Raw genomic sequence first — 27,521 nt, 5'->3', positions numbered from 1 at the left:
AAATGGAGAGAAATGATGTTGCAGTATATATATTTTTTAATTTTTAAAATTTTTTGTACTATTTAATTTTTATAATTTTTTAAAAATTATATTATTTTAATTTTACAAAAAACAAACTTAATTTATTTTTAAAGTATTTAATTTTTACGACATTTTAAGAAATTGTACTAAAATATAATCTTAAAAAACATCGTATATAATTTATAATTTTTTTAAAAAAAATTTACCAAAAATATTTTTCATGAATTCTCATTCGTTAAAACTCTCTTTTTATCGTGTTAATCATTTATTTTTGTTTGCTCATTCATATATCTGCATTTTTTTTTAGATTTCTCAAATCAATTCTCTGCTTTATCAAACAAGAGAATTAATTCTCATTCTCTACTCAATTCCATTTCTCTCCAATTCTATTCTCTACTATCATTTCTCTGCAATTCCATTATCTGTACCAAACGCCCCCTTAGGGTGTGGTCAGGAGTTCGGTTTTAAAGTAGTAATATACTATTATTTTTTATTGTAAATTGAACTATAATATAATATATATTTGATTAAAATAAATTTATAATAATTATTTTAATATTTTAAAAATTATACATTTATAACATTCAATAGAAATATTATTTTGAAGAATAAAATAATATATATTATTGATACATAATTTAATTTTATAAAACAAAATAAGAAAAATTTAAATGTATATAAATAGAAGGTTATAAATAGTCCTTTAAGAAAAATCAGAAAATAATAATAATAATAATAATAATAATAATAATAGTAATAATTTAGATAAAAAAAAAAAAATGTATATATATTGAAGCGTTAAAGCCAATTTGAATCTCAATTTACAACCAACAAACGGACATTGTCCAAAGTAAAACTCATTGTCTATAAAAAAAAAATAAAAAATAAAAATGTGATGTTTTGTATCTTGTCGATGTACCTGTTTTAGACAAAACCATGAAAATTTGTATATTCACATATATTTTAGAATTAATTTGAAAATTTTCAAGTATAGTAAAAATTGAGTAATAAAAATAAGTGTAGAATGCAGAAGGAAATAAAATTGCATGATTGCTCTAATTAATAGAGTCCATATAAGTTAATTATTCTTGACTGAACATAAATTGAAGAGGCAGCAGCTAGGGCTAGCTGATCAATACAGGCTCTACAAGATTTCGAAAATGCAGTGGCAATTCCCATTTTCAACCATATTATTATTAGCTATAGCTACCTACCATCTCTACTTCTTAGAAAAGACAACGACACCTTTTTATTATAAAAATCTTCATATCATAATTCTAAAATTGCATCAACTTAAATAATCGATCTACATCAACAATTATTTTAACAAAAGTCACAATAATAATAATAATAATAATAACAACTGGTGCACCTTACCTTAACCTTTCCAACGAAAACCAGCAGAGAAACAAACATCGACAAAAAATGCGACTGATCGAATTTAAATCGATATGTTGACAAAATATTCCTGAGAGAACCGAGCAAACTACAAACTGTTTCCGACAGTTGGACGACGACAGCGACAACAATTCTACACGACGACAGATCGGCAGGAGAAGACAAGGGAAGAGATGCGATGCCATACCTCCCCGTATATACAACAACAAACTATAAAAATCGCTCGGTTCAGAACCACCGCCAACACAAAACAGGTTAGTAAGCGACGAGCAGAGCCGGAAGGGATGGACCTAAAATCGGAAACCCAATACCTGAAATTTCAGTCGGATAAAAGAATGAGCCTGAAATCGGGCACAAAAGAAACGAAACAAACAAACCAAGATAGCCACCTGATTCCGATTAGGCAAGAATAGAATCGGAGCCGGCCAACAAACAATTGCAAACCGCTGTCGATCTGTCGAATCAGCTGTCCTCGTCTACTGCCCCGACATACGTTAGATCGCCTCTTCTTACCCGCACAGCCCCCTTAAGCCACGGCGATGCCTTTAGATTGACTTGGTCGTTGCCGCCAACGACGGCGGAGTTCGGCGACGGCTGGCCGGACCCGGCGCCGTCTTCCAAAAGGGTCCACAGGTTGATCTCCGGGTCAAGATCCTGCTGCTGCTGCTGCTTCGACTTCGAACGCCCCGGTAAGACGGGAGTTTTCTGCGACAGGCTTGAACTGGTGGGATTGAGTGTCGTCACCAGGTTACTTGGTTGAAGACAGGCAAGGGCAGTCGAGGGGACAGATGGCGGCTCGCAAGAGATCAAACCGAAAGATGATGGGGTAAGAATCGGCATCGCAGTTTGGATGCGCCACCGAATTGTGTCGGGTAATTCCATACGATCCAATTCATTCTGCACAGACAGGAACACACCGTAAGAAATCAAGGTTAAAAAATTAACGTAAAACTGTAAAGAACGAGGATGGGGATAGGTTCGGACCTGCAGACTTTCGGACATTTCACGGTCGAAAATAACGGCATAGTCAGCCAACTTGGCGTCGGGCTTGGGTTTCAACCAGCTAGGCTGGTGGCTGCTCAGGAGAGCGTGTAGAACCAACAATAAATAATCGAAGAGGCTTTCACCGGACATAAGCGCCGCTGCGCTACAAGTTTCGATGAGAGACGCCGTGTCTCGTTTGGAAGAAATCAGTGCAGTAGCAACAGAGTGAGAAGAATCAGCATGCACAGCTCGGCTTCCTAGTAGACGTAAAATGACATATGCAAGATTGTACCGCATGTTGCGGCCTGAAGGCTCCCTGAAAAGGTAAGCAACGGGATATACGTATGTTCGATATAAAATAGGCAACACAAAAACAATGGGTACATCATCTTCACAAGCTTTAACTAGTTTTGAAGCTAAGTATAGATCAACTTGTAAAATTTCGCCGTAAACGTAATTAATCAGAAGATAAGGTACCTGTCTGCACAAATAATCGGGAGCAACCGTAGTAGGATCTGCAACCGTAAAATCATGGAAGCTCGCAGTGCTGCAGGAGATGGAGGAATAGCATCGGCAGATCCGGTTGATTGTCTGGATATCCCAGGACTGCCACTCTTTCCACTCTTTCGTGTCCCGCCTTTACTGGCGGGACTTCCAATAGCAGAATTAGGAGTTCCGGAAAGTTTGTAAACGCCACGGGTTATGGCATTTATCTGTTGCTCGATGTTCGTCATTTGCTTGATCATTTCGTGAGCAAAATTCTTACGCAGGTCATCAGAACTTTGATCCAGACAAGGAAGAATAAGTTCGATAAGAGCTCGTTCGGTCAAATGCTGCTGGCTAGAAATAAAACCTTCAAAATCAACGCCGTAGCGTTTCCCAAACGGGCTAGAATCACGTCCCCCATCGTCAGCAACTTCTCCTTCTTCGAGGGCACCAGATTCCGATTTCCATCTCTCTCTCCTTTGCGCCGTCGAACTATCGTTGGTGTGACACCATCCCCAAGGTTTCCAATATTGAGGTTTCAATGACAGCTCCTTGAGCTCGGTAGCAATGTTCATAACCTTCTGCCGAATCGATTTCTTACCAAACAGAACTTCTGCGCCGCTGAGCAACCATTTCGCCTGCGAAAGCATTGAATCCTCAAGAGACTTGCCCAATAGGTGTACAGCTTCGGAAAATAAGGGGGCGGCGTCTGGCCGGACCAATAAACGGGTGAGTATGATTTGAACAAAGTGGCTCTCGTTGTCCGAAGCAGTACTTTTATCAGGATGGGAAGATAGAGACCTGATGGCGTCGCTCAAGGAGACGTCGTTCACCATTTTCTCATTCACAGCCTGCTCGTTTAGCAGAAGCCGAAGCTCAACCCACTGCCAATGAAATTTTGCTGGCTGCAGAGTATCCAGAACAAGAACGAGCTTACTCATGAGCTTTTTCACATTTTCATCGCATTGTTTTATCAACTCGCCGGGACCAGAGATCCAATTCCCGCCGTCTAGTTTACCTACAGGTACTGGTAGTTTGCAATCTATAAGTGCGTCTAGAAACAGCCGAGAACGGAGTGGAGCCAATGCAGCAGCTTTCAAGTAATTGTCTGAACCGGCGGATTCCAGCAGGGATACAAATTCAGCATCGAGGCTATCTGCAGCCATCAGATCGTACAGACGATAAGTGTCCCGGAAACATATCTCACGGAAAGGAACGTGCTTTACAGCATCGCTCAAGGTTTTTGCTAACAGCTGATAACATTGATGAAACTCGTCACGTGAACCAAAGCTGGCATCGAGAATGGGCTTCCATATCAAGAACGCAAACATAGAATAGGCTGGCGGAAAGACCAAATTCAGAGACAGCATTCGTTGCATTCTAGATAGAGTTGCAATCGAGGCTTCACCCAAGAGCTCCACAAGAAATCCATCAGCCACCGTTCGACAATTCCCCACAAGAACCCTGAACCAGTTAGCTGAAACAGCAACCAAGCTATCCACCTTCAAAACCCCTCCCGAGCGCACACTACTGCCATTCGTATTCGATTTCATGCTCCTCGCAAACTGAATTAGATCCAGCCCATCTTTTAATTTAAATACGGTGACCATTCTGTCCAGGCTAGTGACTCCCTGAAGAATTGCCCCAACGACAAAAGCAGATACAGCAGCAGTTATTTTCTCAGCACTTCCAAGAACACTCTTAGAATGGTTAAGGCTTTCATTCGGCAAATTTGGATTTAGATCATGGGTCTCCGGAGACATCTGAAACTGAGCTCGAGATACCTTTCCAGATGAATATGCTTGCATGAGAGTAGCAGAAGCTTCCCTTGCGAGAGCGATTTCAAGAGCACGGGTTTGGCGCTCTCCAAGCGCGTCTTTAAGTATAGAGAGGCAAGTGATCAGAACATGTAATATCCTCCAAGCGAAGTGCAACCCGGAAGTCGGAGGGGCATTTGAATGATTTAACTGCTGACCATGTGCATGATTAGTGCTACCAGTCAACTCGGGAACTCTAACAACACCACACATAATTGCGGAAATAGCAGATGATACCAACGATGGATCGCCTTCCTGAGCAGCTCCACCAGTTTGTCTTATGCAATCCATCAACCCTGCCACTATTTGGTGAGCTATCTCATAGCAGTCATCTCGCTTGTCCATGCTAGAATTTATTCCAGCTCCTAGAGGCTTCCTCTCTTTGCTGTAAAAGTGGAGAGCTTTATCGACATTAACCTTTACTATTTCTTTCATGTTCATCCTAAGTCTAGACGCTGGAGGTCCATTTAGCTTTTGGCGGATACTATCGTCAAGATCTTCCCCTCCATTTGTGTTGCCAAGAGTATATCCATATTCCCCTTCGAAAGACCTCCCAGAGTTCATTTCAGTAGTAAATCTCTTATCATAAGAGGACTTGAAAGTCCTTTCCCATTCAATAACACTGGACACATTGCTATACTTCCTTCGAAGCCGCTGTGAATAAACCAAGGCCGGTGAACCAGTGATCCTACCTTTGGAAGCAAATAATGTAGCAGCACGGTGCATCGTGGTGGACAACATCTCAGGGATAAGATCCGCTGCAACAATTACATTTTCATAACTGGAATGGAGGAAAAATAAAACATGAGATAAAGTAAGAATATAGAGCATATCAATCTTAAATGAAAATGGAAATTCCTTCAATCCATGAAAGGCAGTAAATGATGAGACACAAAAGATCTGGATTGTGTTTTGATGACAACAAATACTCAGACAGCAAACAGTTCCAGAGCTCTAAACAATATAAGCATCACCCAAATAAATATTGTTCAAATGAACGAAAGAGAACACATGCTCCATCAGGCAAAGCTAAAAATACCAGTATCTCAAGCCCACATATTGTAAAAGAAAATCTCAAATAAAGAACCCAAAATCTTCTTTGAACAACCAATTTTCACTAGTCTACAAAAATAAGTTCCATTAGCACTATGTTTAATTGTGTTCCAAATTGGATGAAGGTAAAATGATCAAAACAAGCTTGGATTTGAAATGAAAGGTCAAGCTTATGGTCAGTGCAACATGCATTTAAAATAAGCACAAAATGCAAACAGGGAAATTAGCCAAACAAAACAAGGAACATAGGAAGAAAACAATCATAACAGATGCAAACAACAGAAGCCAATGAAGATAGACCTGCGCATCGATGATAAAAGAAACGCCTCCCCAACATCACAGGGATTGTTCTCGGAAGTCCTGGGGAGTATCATAATATTCCGGCTGGAGATGGCAGAGCTAGGACTGCAAGGAATTTTGGGTAACAACCAAAGAAGAAACCTAGTTGCTGATACAAACTCATTACAAGCATCCATAATATACAAAATTGCGGATAATTCATCTTCCCCAAGTCTCCATTTTGTGGAGCTTCGATCATCCGCAGCAGGATATGACCTACCATACTGCCCAATCTTGGGTGCAGTCTTTTCAGCTTCTTCAATAAGCTGTTTTACAGCTGATAGCAACCATACAATCAAGATCCTCTTCTCTACAGACCGCATTTGCTTCAAATTCTTCCCAATCGAAACAATATCCCGAGATGGTGGATTGCTTTTCCCATCCACAGGTTTTGCGGCGTCAGAATCAGTTCTTTGATGTAGACACCCTACCCTACTTTCACATACATGACTTGTGGATGCACCTTGACTACCTTCGATTCGAGAAGCAGCTAATTGTGCGAGACTTTGTGTTTTACGGGGAGGTTTCTGCCTACTCTTTGGCATCTGTTTGGTAGGCTTTGGATGTGGTTTTGACCCTTTTCCTACCCACCACATTTCATCATCATCTACTTGATTTACAGAGCTCCATTCTTCACTTAATTTTTGTTTTTTTATCCTTCTACATTCTTCACATTCTGATGTTTCTTCACGACCACCATTTCCATAGTAAGCCCCTCCAGTTCTCTTAATGCCCCCTTTGGATTCATCAACTCCAGCTTCAATCAAAGGTGTAGAATGCGGAAGTTGTAACAGAACAGAGATTGATGATTTTAAATCTTCAAGCTTGATATCAGCATCAACGTCAACTGTTGATATATTGGGCATAGCCTGAAAATACCACTGATCAACAGACGAAGAAGCACTTCCACTTTCAGACCTCAAATGATACTTCCGTTTCTTAGCAGCACTTTTTGTGCCAGAACTGGATTTACTGTGTCCTGATAGACCATGTAGTAACAACCGTCGTTCATCTGAGTAAACAGCCATTGCCTCCACAAGAGTTGATGATTCAACAGTATGGGCTTCTTGCAAAGCATCTTGGACATATGGAGCTGGTAACTGCTTCAAAAGTTTGTAATGTCTATTCCACTTCTCGAGGTTAGCCATAGGCCCATTGCCATCCATGATTCCACTTACAATCAGCTGCCTGGCATATGCCATTGGATTGAAAATACCATAGCGAATAAATTCCCTGATTAGAAGCTGCAATCGCTTGAAACCTTCTCTATTATGCACTTCATGTTGATCAATCCAACACACAATAATATCATGCAAGGGGCTTGGGCTGCTGAAAACATCTGAAATATTTTTTATCTTCCTATTTGAGCTGTACAAGTTGGGCAGGTTCTTCATCTTTAGTTTCAAAAGCCGAGTTGCTATAAGTACCTGGGAGTAATCTCTTCTACCTGTCAGCTTCAAACCATGAGGAGGAGCAGTACGGAAATCCCTAAACTCACAAGTTGCCCACTCACAAATGAAAAAGGTGGAACAAAGCAATGATGATGTAGCTACACTGATATGCTTAAGAGATGTGTATAAACAGGGGCTCACTTCAGCACTCCACCGTTCTGCACAAACCCCCTCCCAACTATTTTCTAAGAGCAAGCTGTAAGAAACCCCAATATCTCCGTGCATGAGAGCCTGGTCCAACAATTCCAAGGCTTTAGCTACATTCTGACCAGAATGACTAGGTCTCGCTGCTGTTGCAAGCGTTTCAGCACGTTTTTTGATGGAGGCAACAGCACTTTGGAAGGACAAGGACTCAACTTGAACTTCATGATTCCGATCCCTAAGTGGACCGGCAATGTCAGTCTGACCAAGTTTCACCTTCCTAGCATCCTCGGTCATTTTGGATATGAAGCTTCCATCATTCACCACTTGAGTGGTAACACATGTAGGCAGAGGAAAACAGTCCAAGGCAACAAAAGTATCAGGTACAGCAAGTATTAAATATCGGAGCATTTCAACAACAGCAGCAGTGGTGTAAGCACGGCGAGAATTTTCAACAAGATCAGAACCACCAGGAGAAGGCTCTCGGATGAACCTAACAGCTATCCCCACCAAAGTGCGCACATAAGTCTGACATGAAACAACAGTTTCTATGACACCATATATAATGGGCAACAGTAACTGCAGAACACTGAGAGCATCTTTTTCCTGAAGTGGCATCATTTCACAAGTTAGAACCCAAACACATTCATTGCAAACAATCATACTCATCAATGATTCATAGCACAGGATTCAATGTTCCAAAGGCCAGAGCTAAATTATATAATAAGTAAATAGTATTAATTCTTCGAAAAAACAAAAATCTAATAATTTTATGATAAATGACAAATGCAAGTAGCTTTCATCTTAGATTTTCGTAGTAAAGGTGCATTTTAGATAAACCCAAAACAGCATGGTATATGACACAAGATTCTTGAAACATGTGGTAAAGCACCATGAACTACAACGAAATATGGATAAAAAATATGACTTAAGAAATACATCAACCAAAGGGTGTGATACCTGAAGCTGATTAAGAACCCAGTCGATAACAAGAGAAGGAACTATCAATCCTTCAGAATGGTGCCAATGAATAAGCCTCACTACATACCACCATTTAGTGTGCAGCGAAGGCTCCTCACTATCAATGACAGAGGGAAATGAATCACCTTTTTGCTGCACTGAACCAACAAAAACCATTTGTGCAGACCGGTCTCTCATGTGCAGAGTTGAATGAGAATTATTTCTTGTAACAAACTCATCCAACAGATAATGCAAGTAGTCAATAACATCTTTTGTCCATTGATCTGAACGGCTAATTTGATGTTTATCATGACTACCCGAAGTAAAATTAGAAGACGGACGGACCTGTGAGATTCAACGGCAATTTAATATCAGCCAAAGCATTTCTGGAAACAGTTTGTTTCTTTTCTTAACCAGAAATTCTTACCTGATTAAGGTATGTTACTTTAATGAACCATGTTGCTCTCAACAACGGCACATTATTCCTAATTAGAACCTCAAATAGAGATTTTCTTCGATAACCATGGGGTACATGCTCAGCCAATGATCGCAGTCTCTTATGAGGTTGTGATAAACCCTGAGAGAAAAGTTCCCGAGTATCTTAGCAGCCTGATTAACTTTCAACACTTTCAATTTTATTACAATGATATTACACCTAAAAACAACATATACTCCTCAAAACGCCTGGTAGCAGGAAAATTGAAGCCAGCTACCATTGATTTCATACAATTTGAGTAAAGCAACAGTTCAAGCAGTCATTGAATACAATGATAAGCAATTGCAATCAATGGATCATATCCACTGTTTGGAACTTAAAGCATTCAATAAGTGTTGTCAACTGTCAAGAATTATGCCCTGAGAAACTCAAAAGTCCTTTATTTTCTCTTTTAATAAATTCTCCTCAAAAGTTCCATCAGCCAGCATTTACAACATATTTCAACACAAAATACAGCTGAGAAACAAAAAGAAACTAGTAAAAATTTGCAACTTATCCAAGATAACAGTGGAATAAATAAGCATCAAATATAAAGCATAACTGATGAGCACCAGGTAAAGTGTAACACAATTTTTAATAATCATCAATAGTAGGAAATGAGAAGAACAAAATATAAATCAACAATCACGTTTATAAAACAAAATCTGTATTAGCATTGAAAATAATGTTTCTAGACTGATTACGGCGCGGTCCAATACACTCAAGCACCAGAAGATGAGGATACTTTTAAGTAAAACGGCACAAATTAAACATTTCAAGCAACAACTTCGCAGTATTTTAATTGAAGATACAAGACAAACCTCAATCCATTTTTTACGGAAGTCCTCTCCACATGGCCTTTGCTCTGGAAAAATACCAGGCTTGGTCAACAGTGTACCAGAAAGCGGCAATCCATAAACTTGACCAGCCTGCATAATCACATATTTCACTTATCATGCTTGCTCATACCAAAAGCATATCTAAAAACCAAAAACAGACATGACTTTTATATAGACTGCGAGAATTCAATGTTGCTTTCAAGTGCTCTATAATATATGACTCTACTTTAGAGGATGAGAAGGACAAGTAATCAGCACCTTTCGCTTCTGGGCACGAGACTCATTGATAGCTCTGTGGCATTTTCTGATTGCCTGCAAAAGAAGATTTTAATTTGACAATAAGTCTTACATGTTAACACCTAAAGAACATATGTGAGTGTGTCCAAATATAAAATATAAAAGAAATACAGATCCATCCCAGTTCTCTCTCATACCTCTTTGCATTTGACAACAATGGGTTCCTTGAAAGAGTGAACCTGTGATAACAAAAGCTCTCGAGCTTCCTGGTTCAGTTTTAGCAAATAACAACATGGTGAGTGAAAGTACTAAATCTTATATATAAGAACAGTATAACATAAATATTGACAAATGATTTAGCCCACCTCAAGCCCTTCAACAGTCTCTGTATAACCAGTTTGCACATAATCTCGGGTGAGAGTCTCTTCAGGACAAGTTGGAGTCTGTGGGTGGAAGTCGGGTGGTCCAAGCCTGCAATCATAGAGCAAAGCTTAATTAAGGACAAGGATTCATCCAAAAATATTAGTGACAAGCCTAGGAAAGCTTCAAAGAATGAAAAAGATGGAGTGCAAAGTTGACTCTCAGACTCAGTAGTTAGTATGAGAAGAATGGCAGGCGAAAATAACAAGAACCTTGTCCCATGAGCAATAAAGTTCACTCCCAAGGAAGCAAATGGAATAAAAGTGGAAACCAATAAATGTTATATGACTATTACCGGGGATTCAACTGGTCCTTCTCACACCTTAATTTATACGGTGTTAGCTGCGAAGACCGTCTGAAAGAACAAGATAAGCACACCACTTAGGAGTGAAAGCCAAAGAATGTTTAGTAAAATATGAAAGCCACACAACTTAAATTTGGCATATCTGAGTTAATGTAGCAAACTTAGACTTTTCAATGACATACAATTTTATCCTAATCACAATATTCAAGAACACAAAACAGTGTGTTTTGGAGAAGAGATGTACCATTAATACACCTATAAAATGCATGCTTGCATATAGAAAAAGAAATGATTTTCCAGTCACCAGGAATAATAACATTCCATATAGAAAATAGTTCAGGACACATAAAAGTACTATGTGAAACGATAAGTGATATTTTCATAACTGTATCAACTAGAATTCTGTGTGTAGCAATCAGAAAAGCTTCCAGTGATTAATAGCTTATTTTATCTATAAAAAAAAATGGATACCACATAGCAATTCAGGTGCATGCAAGTCAATCCTCCAACAAAAAAGTGAAAAGAAACAGCAGATAATGAGACCACAAATCACTACCTTGAATTCACTGAGAAGTTAGGAGGCACACTGGATGAGTCAGAACGGGATGTTTCCCTTCCCTGTATCCCACCAATTGCATTACTATTAACTGCAGTATTGCAGCTGCCAGCATGATACCTTTGCATTTCTTCCAACAATCATCTGCATGCTGCCATCAGCATTAAGCAGCAAAGATAGATGCTGGCCACTCTACAAGAGAAAATTCCTCAGAGAACTGGCATACACCAGCCAGTAAATTGCAAAATTCTCACCTACCTAATAGACCAGGTAGAAGAAAGAAACTATTATTGGCACATGGCAATTAAAAGATGAAATTACTGAAAAAAATTTAACCACTGAATAAATGCTGCAGCTTAATTATCAAAAACTTCATGCTTGTGGCAGTAGATTGCCGTGAACTATCAATGACTATAAAAAAGCATGTTTGATGAATTTCATGCTAACTGATTTTGTTTTTAGTTTTTTACGCTAAGTTGATCATCCAATTTAACTATAAAATGTATGCTGTCCACGTAGATGATATGGGCACCCAATAGATTATATGTTAAGAAGCAATCAGCAAGACAATTAATGAAATTGAACACGTGATCACATAACAGAATGACCAATTTGTCGCAACGTGTAATGAGTTGAAAATTAGAACCTTCTATTTATGTTTTTTTAACAGTAAGCACGAAAATCATTGCCAAGCTTTTTTTGGAGTGTTAAGGGATACTTCAAAAAAGGATAAATTTTCGTGCCGCATTAAAGCCAATAGCAAGAAATTTATAAAACTTAGCTCCAAGGTATATAATGAGACACTCAAAATGACCATCAGCACATCGGGGCAACGGAAACACTTGATTAAACAACAAATGTCAAAAAGATGAAAAAAAAAAAAAAAAAAATCCTCAGGCAGGCAATAAAAGCCGTAACATTAATTATAGAGCTTATCCACATGAACCATATACTCTGCTCTTGACTGCAACAAGAAAAACAGTAAACTTTACACTACGTAATTCATGATTCACATCTCATGAGTTCATCTTCAAAGCGTTGCCAAATCAACACACAAACCCTAGACACTATGCTCCACCATAAATTAAAGAAACTTAGTTCCCACAACATCGTATAAACAGAATAAATGAATTTGCAAATCCAAAGACCAATTTTTCATGTTCTCTTCTATATTTCTAGTGAATCAACATTCATCCAAAGTCATAATCAAATGCAAAGAAGCTAATCAACAGGCAATCAAGCAAGGAATTAAAACCGAGACAATTGACACAAAGCATTTGACGCCCCCAAGAAGTCAGAGAACCCAAAATCAGAGCAAACCTGACGAAGAAATACAAAAGCCCCCAAACAAATCGAGCCCACCGAAACTAAATACGCTACGATTGCGAATTAGAAGCCAAGACTTCGAGTAGGGCTGAGAGAAGTAGAATCAGTAAGAGCTAGGGTTTTTACAACGGAAACCCAAATCAGGAAGTAAATTGGGGACGGCGCAAATTGGGGGGGATGGAAAACGAAAGGGATATAGGTCGAGGAGATTCGAGCGTCGGATAGGCGGAGGTACGCTGCAAGATTAGGGATTTGAATATCGAATTGGAGGAATCAAAAATCAGGGGAATCCCAGATTACGTAGTGGGTGGGCGCTATTAGTGTGTATCTATCGATGTATGTATTGGCTTATTAGATATAGAGAGAGAAAGAAATGCGTAGAGAGAGAGAGAGAAAAGAGCAGACGAAGGAAGTAAGGTTTTAGTACAAATTGCGAAGACAAGAAACGGTGTGTCTGAAGAGTCTTTGTTGAGGCAGTCTTTGCTGGGATTGGTCGGGGTGGGCTGGGTAGGGTAGCGAGCGTAGGGTAGGGGTAGGGAGTTGAGGCTCTCTTGGATTGCTGACGTGGGAATTTCAGTTTTTATTTTTCCCTAAATCGTGCCAAATCTGAGGGTCTGTTTTTATATTTTGAGTGTTTTTTGTATTTTATTTTGAAAATTATTTCTGCCGTGTTTATTTATTTTACCGACTTACCATCTATGATCCAAAAAAAAACAAAATAAATTTCCCGCTCTAATTTTTTTATGCTTTTTCTTCTCTGTCTTATTTATATACAAATTCAAAAAAGATATATATTTTATAGTGAATATATTTAAGATAATTATGTATATGTATAGTTTTATTTGTATTACATTAATGTAAATTTTAAAATAATTTCAACGCATTTTTTTTTTAATGAAAATATATTAAAGCATATTTTTACTTGTATACATTTATCTAAAATTTATCCTTGTAAGTTAACTCGACTTGATACCCACTTTAACTAAAATTTGAAATTATATATATAGATGTTTTAATTAATTATTTGTATTGTATTATGATTGAAATATTTAGTCTAATCAATCTTGTTTTCTTTATTTGATTATTTATATGTATGTTGGTATATAATCAATAATCTAAAATAGAACGATAACAGTAATTTTGATTTGAAATTTAAAAAAAAAATGGTTTATAGTATTTTTACTTTTTTTTTAATAACTTTTTCAAAATTACTAAAATACTTTCGGTGACATTTTTTAAAAAAATTATTTTGAAATGTAATTATTTGTAGATATATATATTTATTCATTCAAATTTGAAAATTTATAAAGTTTTTTAAACTAAATTATTAATGAAATTATGAATGGATATTTGTGTTATTCTTTTTTTTTAAAAAAAATATGTTTACATTTATAATATCATTTTTTTTAATATGTCTACATTCATAATATTTTTTAATTAAAAAATACTTAAACTCGTATTTTTTTAATCCAAATTCAAATTGAGAATTTGAATACTAGAGATAAAACACGGTTAATCTTAATATAAACAAATATAACTAAATACATTAAGATATGTCTATATTCATAATATCTTTTAAATTTTAGATTTTTTTAATTATAAAATACTTAAACTCATTTTGTAATCCAAATTCAAATTAAAAATTTAAATACAAGAGATAAAATACTTTTAATTTTAATATAAACAAATATAACTAAATACATTGAGATATGTCTACATTCATAATATCTTTTAAATTCTAGTCTTTTAATTAAAAAATACTTAAACTCATATTTTTATAATCCAAATTCAAATTGAGAGTTTGAATACAAGAGATAAGAACATCTTTTAATAAGAAATACAGTTATAAAAATTTATTACCTTATCCATTACCTTCAACAAAAAAAATAAAATAAAATAAAACTATCCAAAAATTTTTGAAATTTCAAAATTTTAAAATTTAAATTTAACAAAAATTATTTATAAATATATTTAAATTTCATTAATTAATTCTCTACCTTTTTCATATTCAATTAATCAAAATAACTAGTGAAAATGTTGATCTTTTTTATCACTGTTTAAATTAAATTGTTGGACACGATTTGACAATAAAAATAATAATTTGTAAGTTATATTGTTACTATATTTATTTTATATGTTTATATTATATTACGATATTTTTTATAATATTTTTTATTAATATATATATTGATTTATTTCGAATAATTTCAATAATTAAAATTTATATAGATTAATATTTAAAAATTAAAATATAATATTATATAAAAAATATTATTCGATAATAAAAATATATAGAAATATGTATAAATAAATAAATAAATAATTTTTATATATTATTACATAATAAAAATATATAGAAATAAATAAATTATTGTGGATTTATAAAATAGTAAAGGTAACGTGTTAGAGGTGATTTATTACAACATGTGATAAATAAAGTAATTTGAATGTTGAGATAAATATGATTTGGATGAGAAAGATAAAAAGAAATAATAGTGTAAAGGTGATGACTATAACAAATGCTCCAAAACACTTTTAATTTTAATATAAACAAATATAGCTAAATACATAATTAATAGTTGTTGTAATTAACTTTATATTCAAATATATATTTTCTCCGTTCCAACATAATTGACACATTTCATTAGAGACACGGTATTTAAAAAAGCCTTTGGATCACACTCTGAAGTGTATTTTTAATTCAGCATATGTATACTCAATCTCAACCATTACTTAATAAAGGGTAATTAAGTCAATTTAGACATAATCTTAAAATTAAAGGTTGAGATTAATTTTCAACATACTGAATTTATAACATTCAGCATAGGATCTGCATTGTTTAAAAAAAATAATATTTAATTAATTAATAATATTGAGTTATGATATATTATTTTATTAAATTTTATATAATTAATAATATTGATAGTTTTAAAATAAATTTAATATATATGATTTTAAAAATTAAAATATGTACTTAAATATTTAAAACTTATATCGCAATAAAAAATATAAGCAATATGTATATCATTTTTTTAGAATAAAATTTTCTATAATAAAAAGTATTTTTATTTATTTATAAATAATATAAAATAATTTTATAAAATAAGTAGAGTTTTAAATGTAGATAAAAAAAATAAAAAATAAATAAAAAAAATCTTTTTTTAGGAGGAAGATATAAATAAAGAAATTTTGAGTGGGTCTTTACGCAGCTAATCAAGTTTATTTATATTTGTTAACTATATTTTGATTTATTAAATTTTACTCAAAATAAAAATATATAAAAAAATAGAAATTGTGTCAATTATGGTGGGATGGAGGGAGTATTACTTTCATAGAATTTCAAAAGTTAAGAAATCAAATGGTGTGTTCTTTTTGTAAAAACTACACAGATATTTTTCCAAAAAAAATAATATATTACATATATTTATTATTTTTATATTACCTATACAACTTTATATACCTCACATAAAAATATATCATTTCAAATAATTTTACAAAACAAACATACCCCAAGTTATATTTTTTTTAAAAAAAAAAAATCTTAACAACCTTTGTAGTTGAAGCAATCGACACATGTTAGGGTAGCTGATAACTCCAAATATTAGCATATTTTTTGCTTAACAAAATTATGTATTACTTGAATTTCGGTGTAAAAATTATCACAATATTTGATTTATGGCATACTAATTTATTGATTTATTCTGTTTGGCATAATCCAGAATTGGTTTGTTGAGATTATTAACTTTTTTGTCTTTTTAAGCAATGATTCTGGTCCAGAAAAGAAAAGTCCATAAAGTTAAGCGACTGCTCTGACCGCTCAATAAGCGACGTCTTCCTCGCTCGAGCCAGCGCCAACAACCGGACATCCACCGCAGCAAAGCGAGAATGAATTACCCCAAGAAAATGCCTAAGTGTCTAACTCGCAGCGGTAAAGTCATTCTATTACCGGCCAGTAAGAATAGCTCCACTTAGCTGCGCTAATGCCCTCCAGCCATCTAGGCAAGCGACGAAGATCTGTGCCCCTACATGCCAAAGCAAGCGAAGCGAGCGCCGTAGGAGTTATGACCAGTACAACTGCTTCAACAGAATAACCACCGCCAACTGTCTAACTGCCCAGCGATTGAAACAACTTTCCAACTGCTCACAACTGTTGTCTCGTCCAACTATAAATAGGGTCAAATATCTCTTGTAACATACACTTCAACAGGAGTATACACTTGTAATTTTGCACTCTACTTTTGCTTCATTCCTGCCTCTCGAGAACTCAAATCCTGTAAGGGAGTTCTCAACAGAAATGGCCAGAGGAGTTGAGATTTTCTTCTCATCTGGCCGGTATCTTACTGCTTTTTAGATTTAGTTCACATCTTTGAATTACAGCTTTTGTAATGTCCTTTTTGTAGAGTTTTACTAATTTTCTTAGTAAGTATTAGAATATTAACCTTTTTTCATTATCACTTATACCTCATTCTCATATTTGTATAAATCTGAGTCATAGAGAATCTTGAATCGCTGAGAAAGAACAGAGAAGAATCGACTATATAAGCCCAGTTTTGCGCCGTATTCATTAACAGATTCTGGGTGGTTCAACGTAGTTAAGCACGTGGGAGTCTTGTCGACCTGCTTATTTACTTATCTAAATTCGATTTTGATTAAAAAAAAAAGGTAACATAAGGGTAAAGCCACTAATAAGACAGAAATTATAATAATTAAAGGGGTATAGGCGTTTGACTATTGGGTCACAGAAATGTCTAGTGACAGTAGCATTTTTTGCTTATAATGTTTTTATTCTGAGCGTCATTGAAGTCTTGTTGTAAATCCCTTAAGGTCAAGTATCATCAGTTTAAGTTATGTATAATTTTGTTTATATGATTACATTCATCCCTCATACCGCCTTCGTACTATACATATAATCTCCGTTTATGCACCATCATCATTCGCTCATTTCACCCATGGCAACCTAGTCATTAAGGAACGCACAGATCAGACACAACATCTCTTAGTCGCCTTCTATCGCTCAATATATATATATATATATCATGCTCATCTCCCTCGCTCACCTCCGCTCACAAACTACTATCACTGCCTTCATCACTCATCAGTTTCGCTTTGCTCACTCCGCCACTCACTTTTACTGGTTTTCTTATATTTTTGTTTTAAGCTCGTTGTAGTTATTTTGGCTCGCTCATAAGCGAGCCCCCCCCCCCCCCCTCTTATGCTTTTCTCTCTGCTTTTTTCTCTGTTTTTCATTAGTCAATTTTTGATAAAATTTTGTGACTTAAAATCCCTGTATTCGACCTAGAAACTCACCAGCTAAAGAGTATAAATAATTGTGATAAACGATTCAGGGTCTACAACTACATGTTTTTAATCTATATCTGACCATCCAAAATAGTCCACTTCATTTTGATTTCGATACAAATTCAATATAATTGAACAACTTAAAAAATCGCTTATCATAATTTGGCACCATTGCTGGGGATTTTGAACTAAAGAATTATAATCTTGGATATATATAGTGATGCGCCATAATTTACATTTAAATTCTGTAATTTTGTGTCGTTTTTATAATTCTTCTACTGTATTTATAACTTTTTATCTGGTGTGACAATCTTAATTCAGCGGTCCAAAACGTTTCCAGCGTTCAACCAGTCTAACTCTTTCTCGCACACAGAGATGCCTGTTCAGAGAACTGACTAGAGATCGGATCATGGCCAACCAAGGAAATGCCGCTGCCCCTTCCACTGTTGTTCCAGCTTTCCAGACTGCCGCTAGGACTTCCTTTAATTCTGCCACATCCGCTAGATCCCCACTGTAGTCCAGCCACCTGTTATTCCCCACGTCCTGATAGCTACCGAGGAGCAGCTTTTCAGAACCCTGACTAGCATTCAGCAGGGAATGGCTGGAATGTAAGTGCACCTCGCTCAGGTTGAGCAGGCTCAAGCCGCCCAGGCCACATTTATCGCTGCCCAAATGACTTAGGCCACTCACATTGCTGCGACTTCCGCCATCATCGCTCCCCCTCTACCTACTGTTGAGCCTAACAAGAGGCAACAGGAACAAAGGGTTGTTGATCGCCCACTTGCTGAAATCCCAATGGACCTTCACTATCAGTTCCTTCTTGATAGCACTCTGATCACCAGTTTTACGCCTAGAGGCTCTGGGAACTATGAGGTGAAGCTAGCGCTGGTAGGTCTGGCCAGCCAGAGCCAATTCCATGGGCTGCTCAATGAAAACCCGTACGAGCACCTGCAGAACTTGCGGCAAAGAAATGATGAGAAGTTCCTCGAGCGTTTCATGTGTGCGGAAGAGCACTGCCAAGTGTGAGTTGTGGAAGGGTAGGTCATAGGCATTGTGATAATTTCATCCACTTTCATTCCGGTGTTCATCCCCCCCTTGATATGATTCCCTGAAAATATGCTTCGTATCTATAGGAAAGACTCGTATTGCAAGAATATCCAGATCTTTATCAATTGACATTGAAATCCATAAAGGTCGAACAACTGCATAACAAAATGTAGGCTGGTCGGTAGCAGCATTGTTGGCCCAATATTCATTTTCTCTACGGCCTAGAAGAGAAGGTAATATTTGATGATGAGGCCGAGGAGGCTTTCCTTGCGGAGATCATGCAAAGAAAAATATACACTTGTCCAGCATTACAAGCCTCCCAAACTAAGGATGTTGGTCCTAAAGTGTAATATTCCTTTGATATCGTGAAGACAGAACAGATATTTGATTATTTATTGAAGGACAAGAAGCTCCGGTTAAAAGAGAGGCATCGGTTCACGTCCAAGGAAGAGCTGAATGGGAAAAAGTTTTGTACTTGACACGAGATCGTTGTCCATACCGTTGCGAATTTTATCGCATTCTGGAACGCACTGCACAAGGCGATTAAAAAAGGCTGACTACGCCTCGTTGATCGGACATAGATGAAGATCGACACCGACCTATTCCCCGTCTTTTGAATGTAGTCAGAATTCACCTACGAAAGAAAAGCAACTATCTTGCTCTCAGAAAAAACGTTGGCAGCGCTGGAGGCAGATGGCCCGGATGGCGAGCGAGGAGAGGTACAAAATATTGTCGCTCTCGAGGACTATGGCTATTTCAAAGCTAGGTTGTATATATTTTCTTCATATAAGAACCTTGATCGAGCTCTCCGATACCAAGGCGCTTTCGTTAAACCAAAAGCGATTTGGTCCAAACTTTCTACCATAAGTATTGATCAGTTTAGAAATTTTAAATTTCTACATAATCGATATTTCTGTGGGGGTGGGGGGATTTTGTTTTTCAAAAATTACTTTTCAGATAAATTTAATTGATAACAAAGTCGGTTGAGCCAAAATAGAGATCAAATCAAGATTTTGATCAAAATTATCCAATTGAGAAAAAATAGAGAAATTTGGTGTCGATAAGATATGAATGTTAGTCCACCCTTTTGCCAAAATAAAAGAGGGTAACAACAGCAGAAGAGAAAGGCCAATTCATTCCCACAAAACTTCTTCCTTTCTTTATTTTTTACTATTTTCTTGTTATCTTTAGTTCTTGTAATTCAATCCAAAAATTTAGCATGATTTCATTTATTTTTATTTCCTTCCGACATTGGTCTATTATTCTCTTTTTTATTTATTTTCTTGCTAATTCTTTCTCTTTCCCCTTTAATATCTTGTGTTTTTTTTTCTCGTTTATTTCTTTTCCTCGATTTTCTGAACATGATTTCGGATCATTTTTTGAGAAAACTGAAAAATCCACCCGATCTTCAATCGGCTCGCATCAATAAGCGGTCAAAGAATTTTTTTGAATGATATATAATATTATCATAATTTATATAAATTGATATTTTGAAATTAAAATATAATATTATATAATAAATACTCCCTCCGTATATTGTAAATTGAAAGGTATTTGTAATATTAGCTAAATAGTACAATTACTAAAAAAATAAAATAGATATTTTGTTATATGACAGACCAAATTGAAAAAGTTGATAGATTGTTAAGGATATATGGAGTATCATTTATATATTATTAGATAATAAAAAAGTATAAAAAAATAAATATAGATTTTTTAAATAATAATAAAGATAATAAGTTGAAAGTGATAATATTACAACGAATGTTAATAAAAATAATTTGATGTTTTGGTTACTGTAGTGCTGATTTGACCAAATCAAAATATTTATAAAGAAAATAATAAATATTCTATAGGATATGTTAATACAGTATAACACATTTTTATAATACATTATATAATTTAATGTAATAAAATATTGTCGATAAAAAAAATCGTGTTAATTTTGTAAATACAAAATTTCGTACAAATTATATTTATTTTGAATTAAAGGGGGTCATATTCTTTAAAATGGTCATTTGATTATTTTTTTTAGTCGATTTATTTTTCAACTCAATTTGAAAGCTTCTTTAAAGGATCTTGAGGATTTGTTCTTTGGTTTGACTTTGCCGATTTTGGAGAAATTTGATCTCCGTGCAAGCGAATTCTTTTGATGGTTTTGAGCTTTTGATCTTTGAGGTGAATTTGATGCTCTATAACATTTTTCGGCGGCGCGTCCCTTTGACTTTTGGATCGAAGAGAGCCGGATTTGATGATTTGGTGAAGTACGCGATGAACGTTTTAAAGTTTTAGGATGAAACTTGGAGACTCTTTCTTGTCTTTGACGGATTCTTCAGCGAGTTTCGGAGCTTTGATCTTTCCTTCGGCTTAGACTTACAACGAAAAACGTTAACTTCATCGCTTTGTCAACCAACATTAAATCATTTGTCCAAATCAGCGACTTTTTTACAAAGAAAGCTTCGAAAAACATGAAGAATACAAAGAATAATGTAGAGTATCTAAAGAAACTTACGTTTGCTCGAGTCTTCGAATAACTCCAGTATCTCAAATGAATTGGCTAAAACTCCTATTTACAAGAGAGAGGTAGCTTCGGCTTGCTTTTCAGATGATGTCACGTGGCGCATTTCGATTGACCTACGAAAATTTTTTATAATCCCTTCTTTTTCGTTGGATGTTGTTTTCCATCTTTGAATGATTTGATTGTACGCCTTCAACACAATAATATATGATTTCATATATCATAATATATTAGTATAATTTTAGCATAATATATTGTGATTTCAATACAATAAATAAATTATACAACATAGCATAATATATATAACACAACATATATTATCTATGTTTGTAATAAAATGTTAATTACTTCAAATTAGCATGCTAACATAGTCAAATCAGCTCAGTTAACTCCCTAATTACTATCAGGATTTGAATAACAAGGTAAATATGATGTTAATAAGAACATTAAGAAAAAAAAAAAACTTTAATGGACGTCTTATTTTAATTGACATTTTTTTTATATATTACGTAAAAATTGACGCATTTTTATTTCGGATAAAATTTATTAAATCAAAATATATTTAATATATACAAATTAACTTAATTAATTGCATAACATATAATATCATGTATCATGTATGACCTATTCAAAACTATTTTGTTTCTATCCCTCTTCAAAAAATAAATATTTTTATCTATATTTAAAATTTCATATCTTTTATAAAATTAGTTTATACTAATTATAAAACAATAAATGATTTTTTATTTACTTTGTATTATATAAACATTTTATTCTCTACAAAATAATATTCATAATGCATATATATTTTTATTATAATATAATTTTTAAAATATTTAAATACATATTCTAATTTTTTTAATTATATATTAAATTTATTTTAAAACTATTATTACAATTAATTACATAAAAAAATAATATCATAATTTATTATTATTAACTAATTAAATTTTGAATTGAGATTTGAATAGTAAAACATTTTGAATTGAAATAGTTTGTATGATATGATATAAATAGATGTTGATGTGATGGTTTGAATGTAAAATTAATTTTTAATATAATATAAAAAATAAAAGATAAATATTTGATTTGATTTTTTTATTTTATTTTATTTTTTTAAGAAAATTAGGTGAATAGTTGAAATCTTTAGAAATCCTATAAATAAAATATTGCTATAAAATATAATCAAATATATAATAACTATATAACATAATATATATATATGTATAGGGTGCATAAAATATATGATATGTAATATATGGATATAGATATACTTTATATATATATAAATGTATGTATATATATTTGTGTGTGTTTGTATTTTAAAAGAGAGAGAGAATATAAGAGAAAAGAAAGAGAAACGAGACAGAATGAGTTCAAAGTTAAAAATCAGTGTATTTCAATTCCACCAATTAATACAATGAGTAAGTCTATTTATAGATCTTGATTGTAGAGATTAATCATCAATTACACTAGGTGTCAATACATAAATAAAACACATGTAATACTTAATTGAATGACACCTATAATAATATACTTATGTGTCATAATACTCCTCTTTAGGTGTCATTAATTTGCAATGAATACGCCTCGTTAAAACCTTGTTAGGAAAAAACTCATTGGGACAAAAATTCTAGTGAAATAAAAAGAGTACGATATTCATGCATTTAAAAATACTCCCTCTTATATGGACATCACTTGAAATCCTGTAGCCGACGCATCCCAATGTTCTTCACTAATTTTTCGAACGTTGCGGTTGGTAAAACCCTGGTCAATAAATCTACTAAATTCTGGTCCAATTGAATCTGCTGCACATCTATTTCACCATTTTTTCTGGAAATCGTAAGTAAAGAAAAATTTTGGTGAAATATGTTTCGTTCTATCTCCCTTAATATATCCCCCATTTGAGTTACACTATACAAGATGTATTATCTTCATATAAAATAGTAGGGGGATTATCTTTTTCAGATTTCAACAACAATTTTGTAAAATGTGTTGAATCATTGATCTTAGCCAAACACACTCTCTACTGGCCTCATGAATTGCTATTATTTCTGCATGATTTGACGATGTGGCGGTTAATGTTTGTTTAGTGGATCTCCAAAATACCACTGTACCGCCACAAGTAAACATATAGTCAGTCTGAGACTTGGCTTTATACGGGTCAAAAAGATACACAGCATCTGCATATCCAATCAATTCATGTTGACATCCTTTTAGATATAATAGGCCGAGATCAATAGATCCTTGAAGATAACGAAGAATATGTTTGATTTCCAATGTCGTTATGTTGGTATTGCACTAAATCTGACCAATAAATTTACAGCAAATACTATATATGGTTTAGTACTGTTAGCCAGATACATTAGTGCATCAATAGCACTTAAATATGGTACTTCAGGACCAAGTGCTTCATCATTCTCCTTTTTTGGTCTGAAAGAATCTTTAATATGATCGAAAGTTCTAATGACCATTGGAGTACTTAATGAATGTGTTTTATCCATTTCAAATTGTTTTAATACCTTCTGGGTATATACAGATTGATGTATCAAAATCTTATTTTCCAAATGTTCAATTTGTAGACCAAGACAGAATTTTGTTCTCCCGAAATCTTTAATTTCAAAATCTCTTTTCAAATATTCAATAGCTTCTTGGACCTGTCCAGGGGTTCCAATTAAATTCAAGTCATCCACATAAACAACTATCATTACAAAATTTCACCCATATTTCTTTATAAAAATACACGGACAAGTAGAATCATTGGCATATCCCTCTTTCAATAATGATTCACTGAGACGATTATATCACATGCAACCAAATTGCTTGAGCCCATACAAAGACTTTTGTAATTTAATAGAATAACATTATTTTGGCTTTGATTTGTATGCATCAGACATACTAAATCATTCAGGGATTTTCATGTAAATATCACTATCCAATGAGGCATATAAATAGGCAGTTACAACGTCTATCAGACACATATCCAAATTTTCATGTACTGTCAAACTGACAAGATATCGAAATGTTATTCTATCTATTACTAGAGAATATGTTTTATTAAAATCAACTTCAGGTCTTTGTGAAAACCCTTGAGCAACAAGTCTTGCTTTATATTTGGAAATTTCATTATTCTCATTTCACTTTCGAACAAATACCCATTTATAACCAACAGGCCTAACACCTTCAGGTGTTTGAACAATGGGTCCAAAAACTTTATGTTTTGCCAGTGAAATTAATTCAGACTAGATCGCATCTTTTCATTTTGGCCAATATATTCTTTTTCGACATTCATCAACTGATCTAGGTTTTGGATCCTCATCATTTTTCCATTAGATCAAGTGCTACATTATATGCAAAAGCATTATCCATAATTGTATCATTTCGGTTCTAATATTTTCCAATAGTAACATAATTTATTGAATTTTCAATAATTTCATTCTCTTCAGAAGAAATTTTATTAGGATTAAAATCTTCAACAAGTTTATCAGGATCAATTTCTTTAGAATTCTGATCCATGTTACTACCCGTTTCTTGAGGGTTTTGATCAACATTCAAATTCTCAACCCTTTTATTTGTTCCTTTTTTTTCGAGGATTTTTATATTTGGAACCTACAAGTCTGTCACGCTTTAGGCATGCATTTAATTCATTAGCACTTTGTATTTTGTCTCCACGAATTAAAATTTTAGCAAGTACATTTTCAGTAGCTATATAAGATCTAGTAATCGTGTTGGCATCACAAAAAACATCAGATAACTGATTTTCTATTCGTTGCAAATGTAAAATTCTTTGCACCTCTAATTCACTTTGACTTGTACAAAGATCAAGAAAACTGAATGGTATTTTCCAAGTAATTTCCTTTTTCAGTTGATCAGTTTCTCCCTCTAATGTCAGGAAATGCAACTAATCAAAATGATAATCAGCAAAACAAGCCGTAAACGAATCACCAATTAATGGTTCAAGATATTTAATGATAGATGGTGATTTTTACCCAACATATATCCCCACTATCCGTTGGGGGCCCACTTTTGTACGTTGGGGCGGTGCAATTGACACATAAACTGCGCACTCAAAAGTTTTCAAATGTAAAATATTGGGTTTTTCATTGTACACTAATTATATTGGGAGTACCTATGATAGCTTTTCGGTCTTAATTTGATCAGTGTTGCTGCATGCATAATTGCGTATCTCCAAACAAAGACAGAAAGTTTGGGTTTCATCAACATAGGTCTTTCAATTAATTGCAGTCTTTTTATATTCAGCTAGACCATTTTGAGTATGTACATGAGGTACATGATGTTCAATGTCAATTTCAACAAACATGCAATCATTATCAAATGTCTTAGATGAAAATTCACCAGCATTATCAAGACGAATTTTCTTGATTGGGTGATCTGGAAACTGAGCTCGTAATTTAATTATTTGAGCAAGCAACCTCGCAAATGCCAAATTGCGGGTGGATAATAAACACACATGCGACCATCTAGTAGATGCATCGATAAGTACCATAAAATATCGAAATGGTCTGCATGGTGGATCTACAGGCCCACATATATCACGCTGAATTCGTTCTAAAAATGAAGGGAATTTATTTCCACTTTTGCTGGTGATGGTCTAGTTATTAACTTCCCTTTCGAGCAAGCAACACATTTAAGCTCATTTGTATTTCTCACAGGGTCTCCGTTCTGAAATTTTGCCCTAAGGGTTCAGCGTCTCACTTCAATTGAAGGAAAAATAGAATCGCCGCTCCGCTTGTATAATCGCCGCTCCGCTTGCGCGCAGAGACAGATGCTGCTTGTTTGGGAATGACCCGCTTCGCTGGTTGAAGATGGCACCGCTTGAACTATGTCGCTGCTCAAACATATTGTTACTGCTCTGCTGTTTCTCCTTTGCTCCGCTAAAAAAGGGATCCGCTCCGCTCAAAGAGGAGACCGCTTCACCGCTTACAGGACATCAGGCTTCACCAGTTCGGGACAGTTGTCCAATTCTTTCTTTTGTTTCAAAATTCACTGTAAATGAACGAGCAATCATCTTAAATATTCAAAATAGAACAGTAGCGTTGCTGCAAAACTTTCTCTTTTTTTTTTTATTTTTTTGAATTTTCTTCCGAAAGATAAATGCCGAGCAGGTATGATCCTTGAAGGATATCGCACTCTCGAAACCTACAAAGCGTACCGCCGATGGATTAGAGGTTCAAAATAAAATAAAATTCAATATTACAATTAAATTAGCATTAAACTCAATATTTTCCATTAAAACAAAGATACTAGGCTTATTCCCCGGCAACGGCGCCAAAATTTAATCGAAGATTTTTGGAGAGATTTTAAAAATATCTTTTAAGATACAAAAAAAATTATATATATATAAAATGAAAATTGTGTCGTGCGTGTTCGTGTAGTAACTTCAAAATTGTTCGTTAAAAATAAAAAAATCTCTTTAATCGGCGAGTGTTAGGGTCGAACTCAGGGAATATGCGAATATCCTATATTTAATTAGAAAAAGTGCAATGAGTTAATGCAATCAAAGAAATTGAAAAGATAAATTGCAGAAATTAAATCTAACTAAAAAGCGATAAAATATATGTATCTCGAAAAGGATGAAGCGAGGCGTTTATGTCTGACTTTTGCGTTCCTTAATAGCTAGACTTCCATGGATGAAATAAGCGGGATGACGATGGCGTAATAGTGAAAAATATATGTATAATTGCGGGGCGGCTCGAAGGAATGAACGTGATCGCATTTGCTCGCTTAAGCCGATTCTTGACTTTGTTGGTACTCGACCTTAGGGGATTTACAACGAGGCTTCAGCGACACCCGGCGAAAAACATTATAAGCAAGAAACTCTACTGTCACT

General features: G+C 34.5%; 1 protein-coding gene across 2 annotated transcripts; it reads right to left on the bottom strand.

Annotated features, from left to right (window-relative positions):
- Nucleotides 1-1,436: 1,436 nt before the first annotated feature.
- LOC127262630 (mediator of RNA polymerase II transcription subunit 12) lies at nucleotides 1,437-13,232 on the bottom strand. Of its 2 annotated transcripts, none has more exons than XM_051291410.1 (14): nucleotides 12,802-13,232; nucleotides 11,482-11,739; nucleotides 10,917-10,976; nucleotides 10,567-10,672; nucleotides 10,399-10,467; nucleotides 10,223-10,276; nucleotides 9,947-10,054; nucleotides 9,078-9,227; nucleotides 8,651-8,995; nucleotides 6,060-8,296; nucleotides 2,881-5,487; nucleotides 2,404-2,719; nucleotides 1,809-2,316; nucleotides 1,437-1,730 (listed from the first exon to the last, which is right to left on the bottom strand). In XM_051291410.1, the coding sequence occupies exons 2-13, from the start codon at nucleotides 11,607-11,609 to the stop codon at nucleotides 1,882-1,884; spliced, it is 6,615 nt and encodes a 2,204-aa protein (XP_051147367.1). In that variant the 5' UTR covers nucleotides 11,610-11,739; nucleotides 12,802-13,232; the 3' UTR covers nucleotides 1,437-1,730; nucleotides 1,809-1,881. The 2 variants fall into 2 exon arrangements, with proteins under 2 accessions (XP_051147367.1, XP_051147368.1); XM_051291411.1 differs by having other exon boundaries at nucleotides 11,482-11,673.
- Nucleotides 13,233-27,521: the final 14,289 nt, after the last annotated feature.

The sequence above is a fragment of the Andrographis paniculata genome, unplaced genomic scaffold (assembly GCF_009805555.1).
Source record: "Andrographis paniculata isolate CXL003 unplaced genomic scaffold, ASM980555v1 Contig65END, whole genome shotgun sequence".
Taxonomy (NCBI): domain Eukaryota; kingdom Viridiplantae; phylum Streptophyta; class Magnoliopsida; order Lamiales; family Acanthaceae; genus Andrographis; species Andrographis paniculata.
The sequence above is the reverse complement of the archived record's forward strand: the minus strand, read 5'-3'. Positions and strand labels throughout refer to the sequence as shown.

Coding starts and splice junctions, on each gene's coding strand:
- LOC127262630 (XM_051291410.1), bottom strand. CDS start 11,609: ATGCAAAGGTATCATGCTGGCAGCTGCAATACTGCAGTTAATAGTAAT. Junction 10,277..10,398: donor TTGTTGTCAAATGCAAAGAG/GTATGAGAGAGA, acceptor CTTCTTTTGCAG/GCAATCAGAAAATGCCACAG. Junction 8,996..9,077: donor AAGTAACATACCTTAATCAG/GTAAGAATTTCT, acceptor TGAATCTCACAG/GTCCGTCCGTCTTCTAATTT.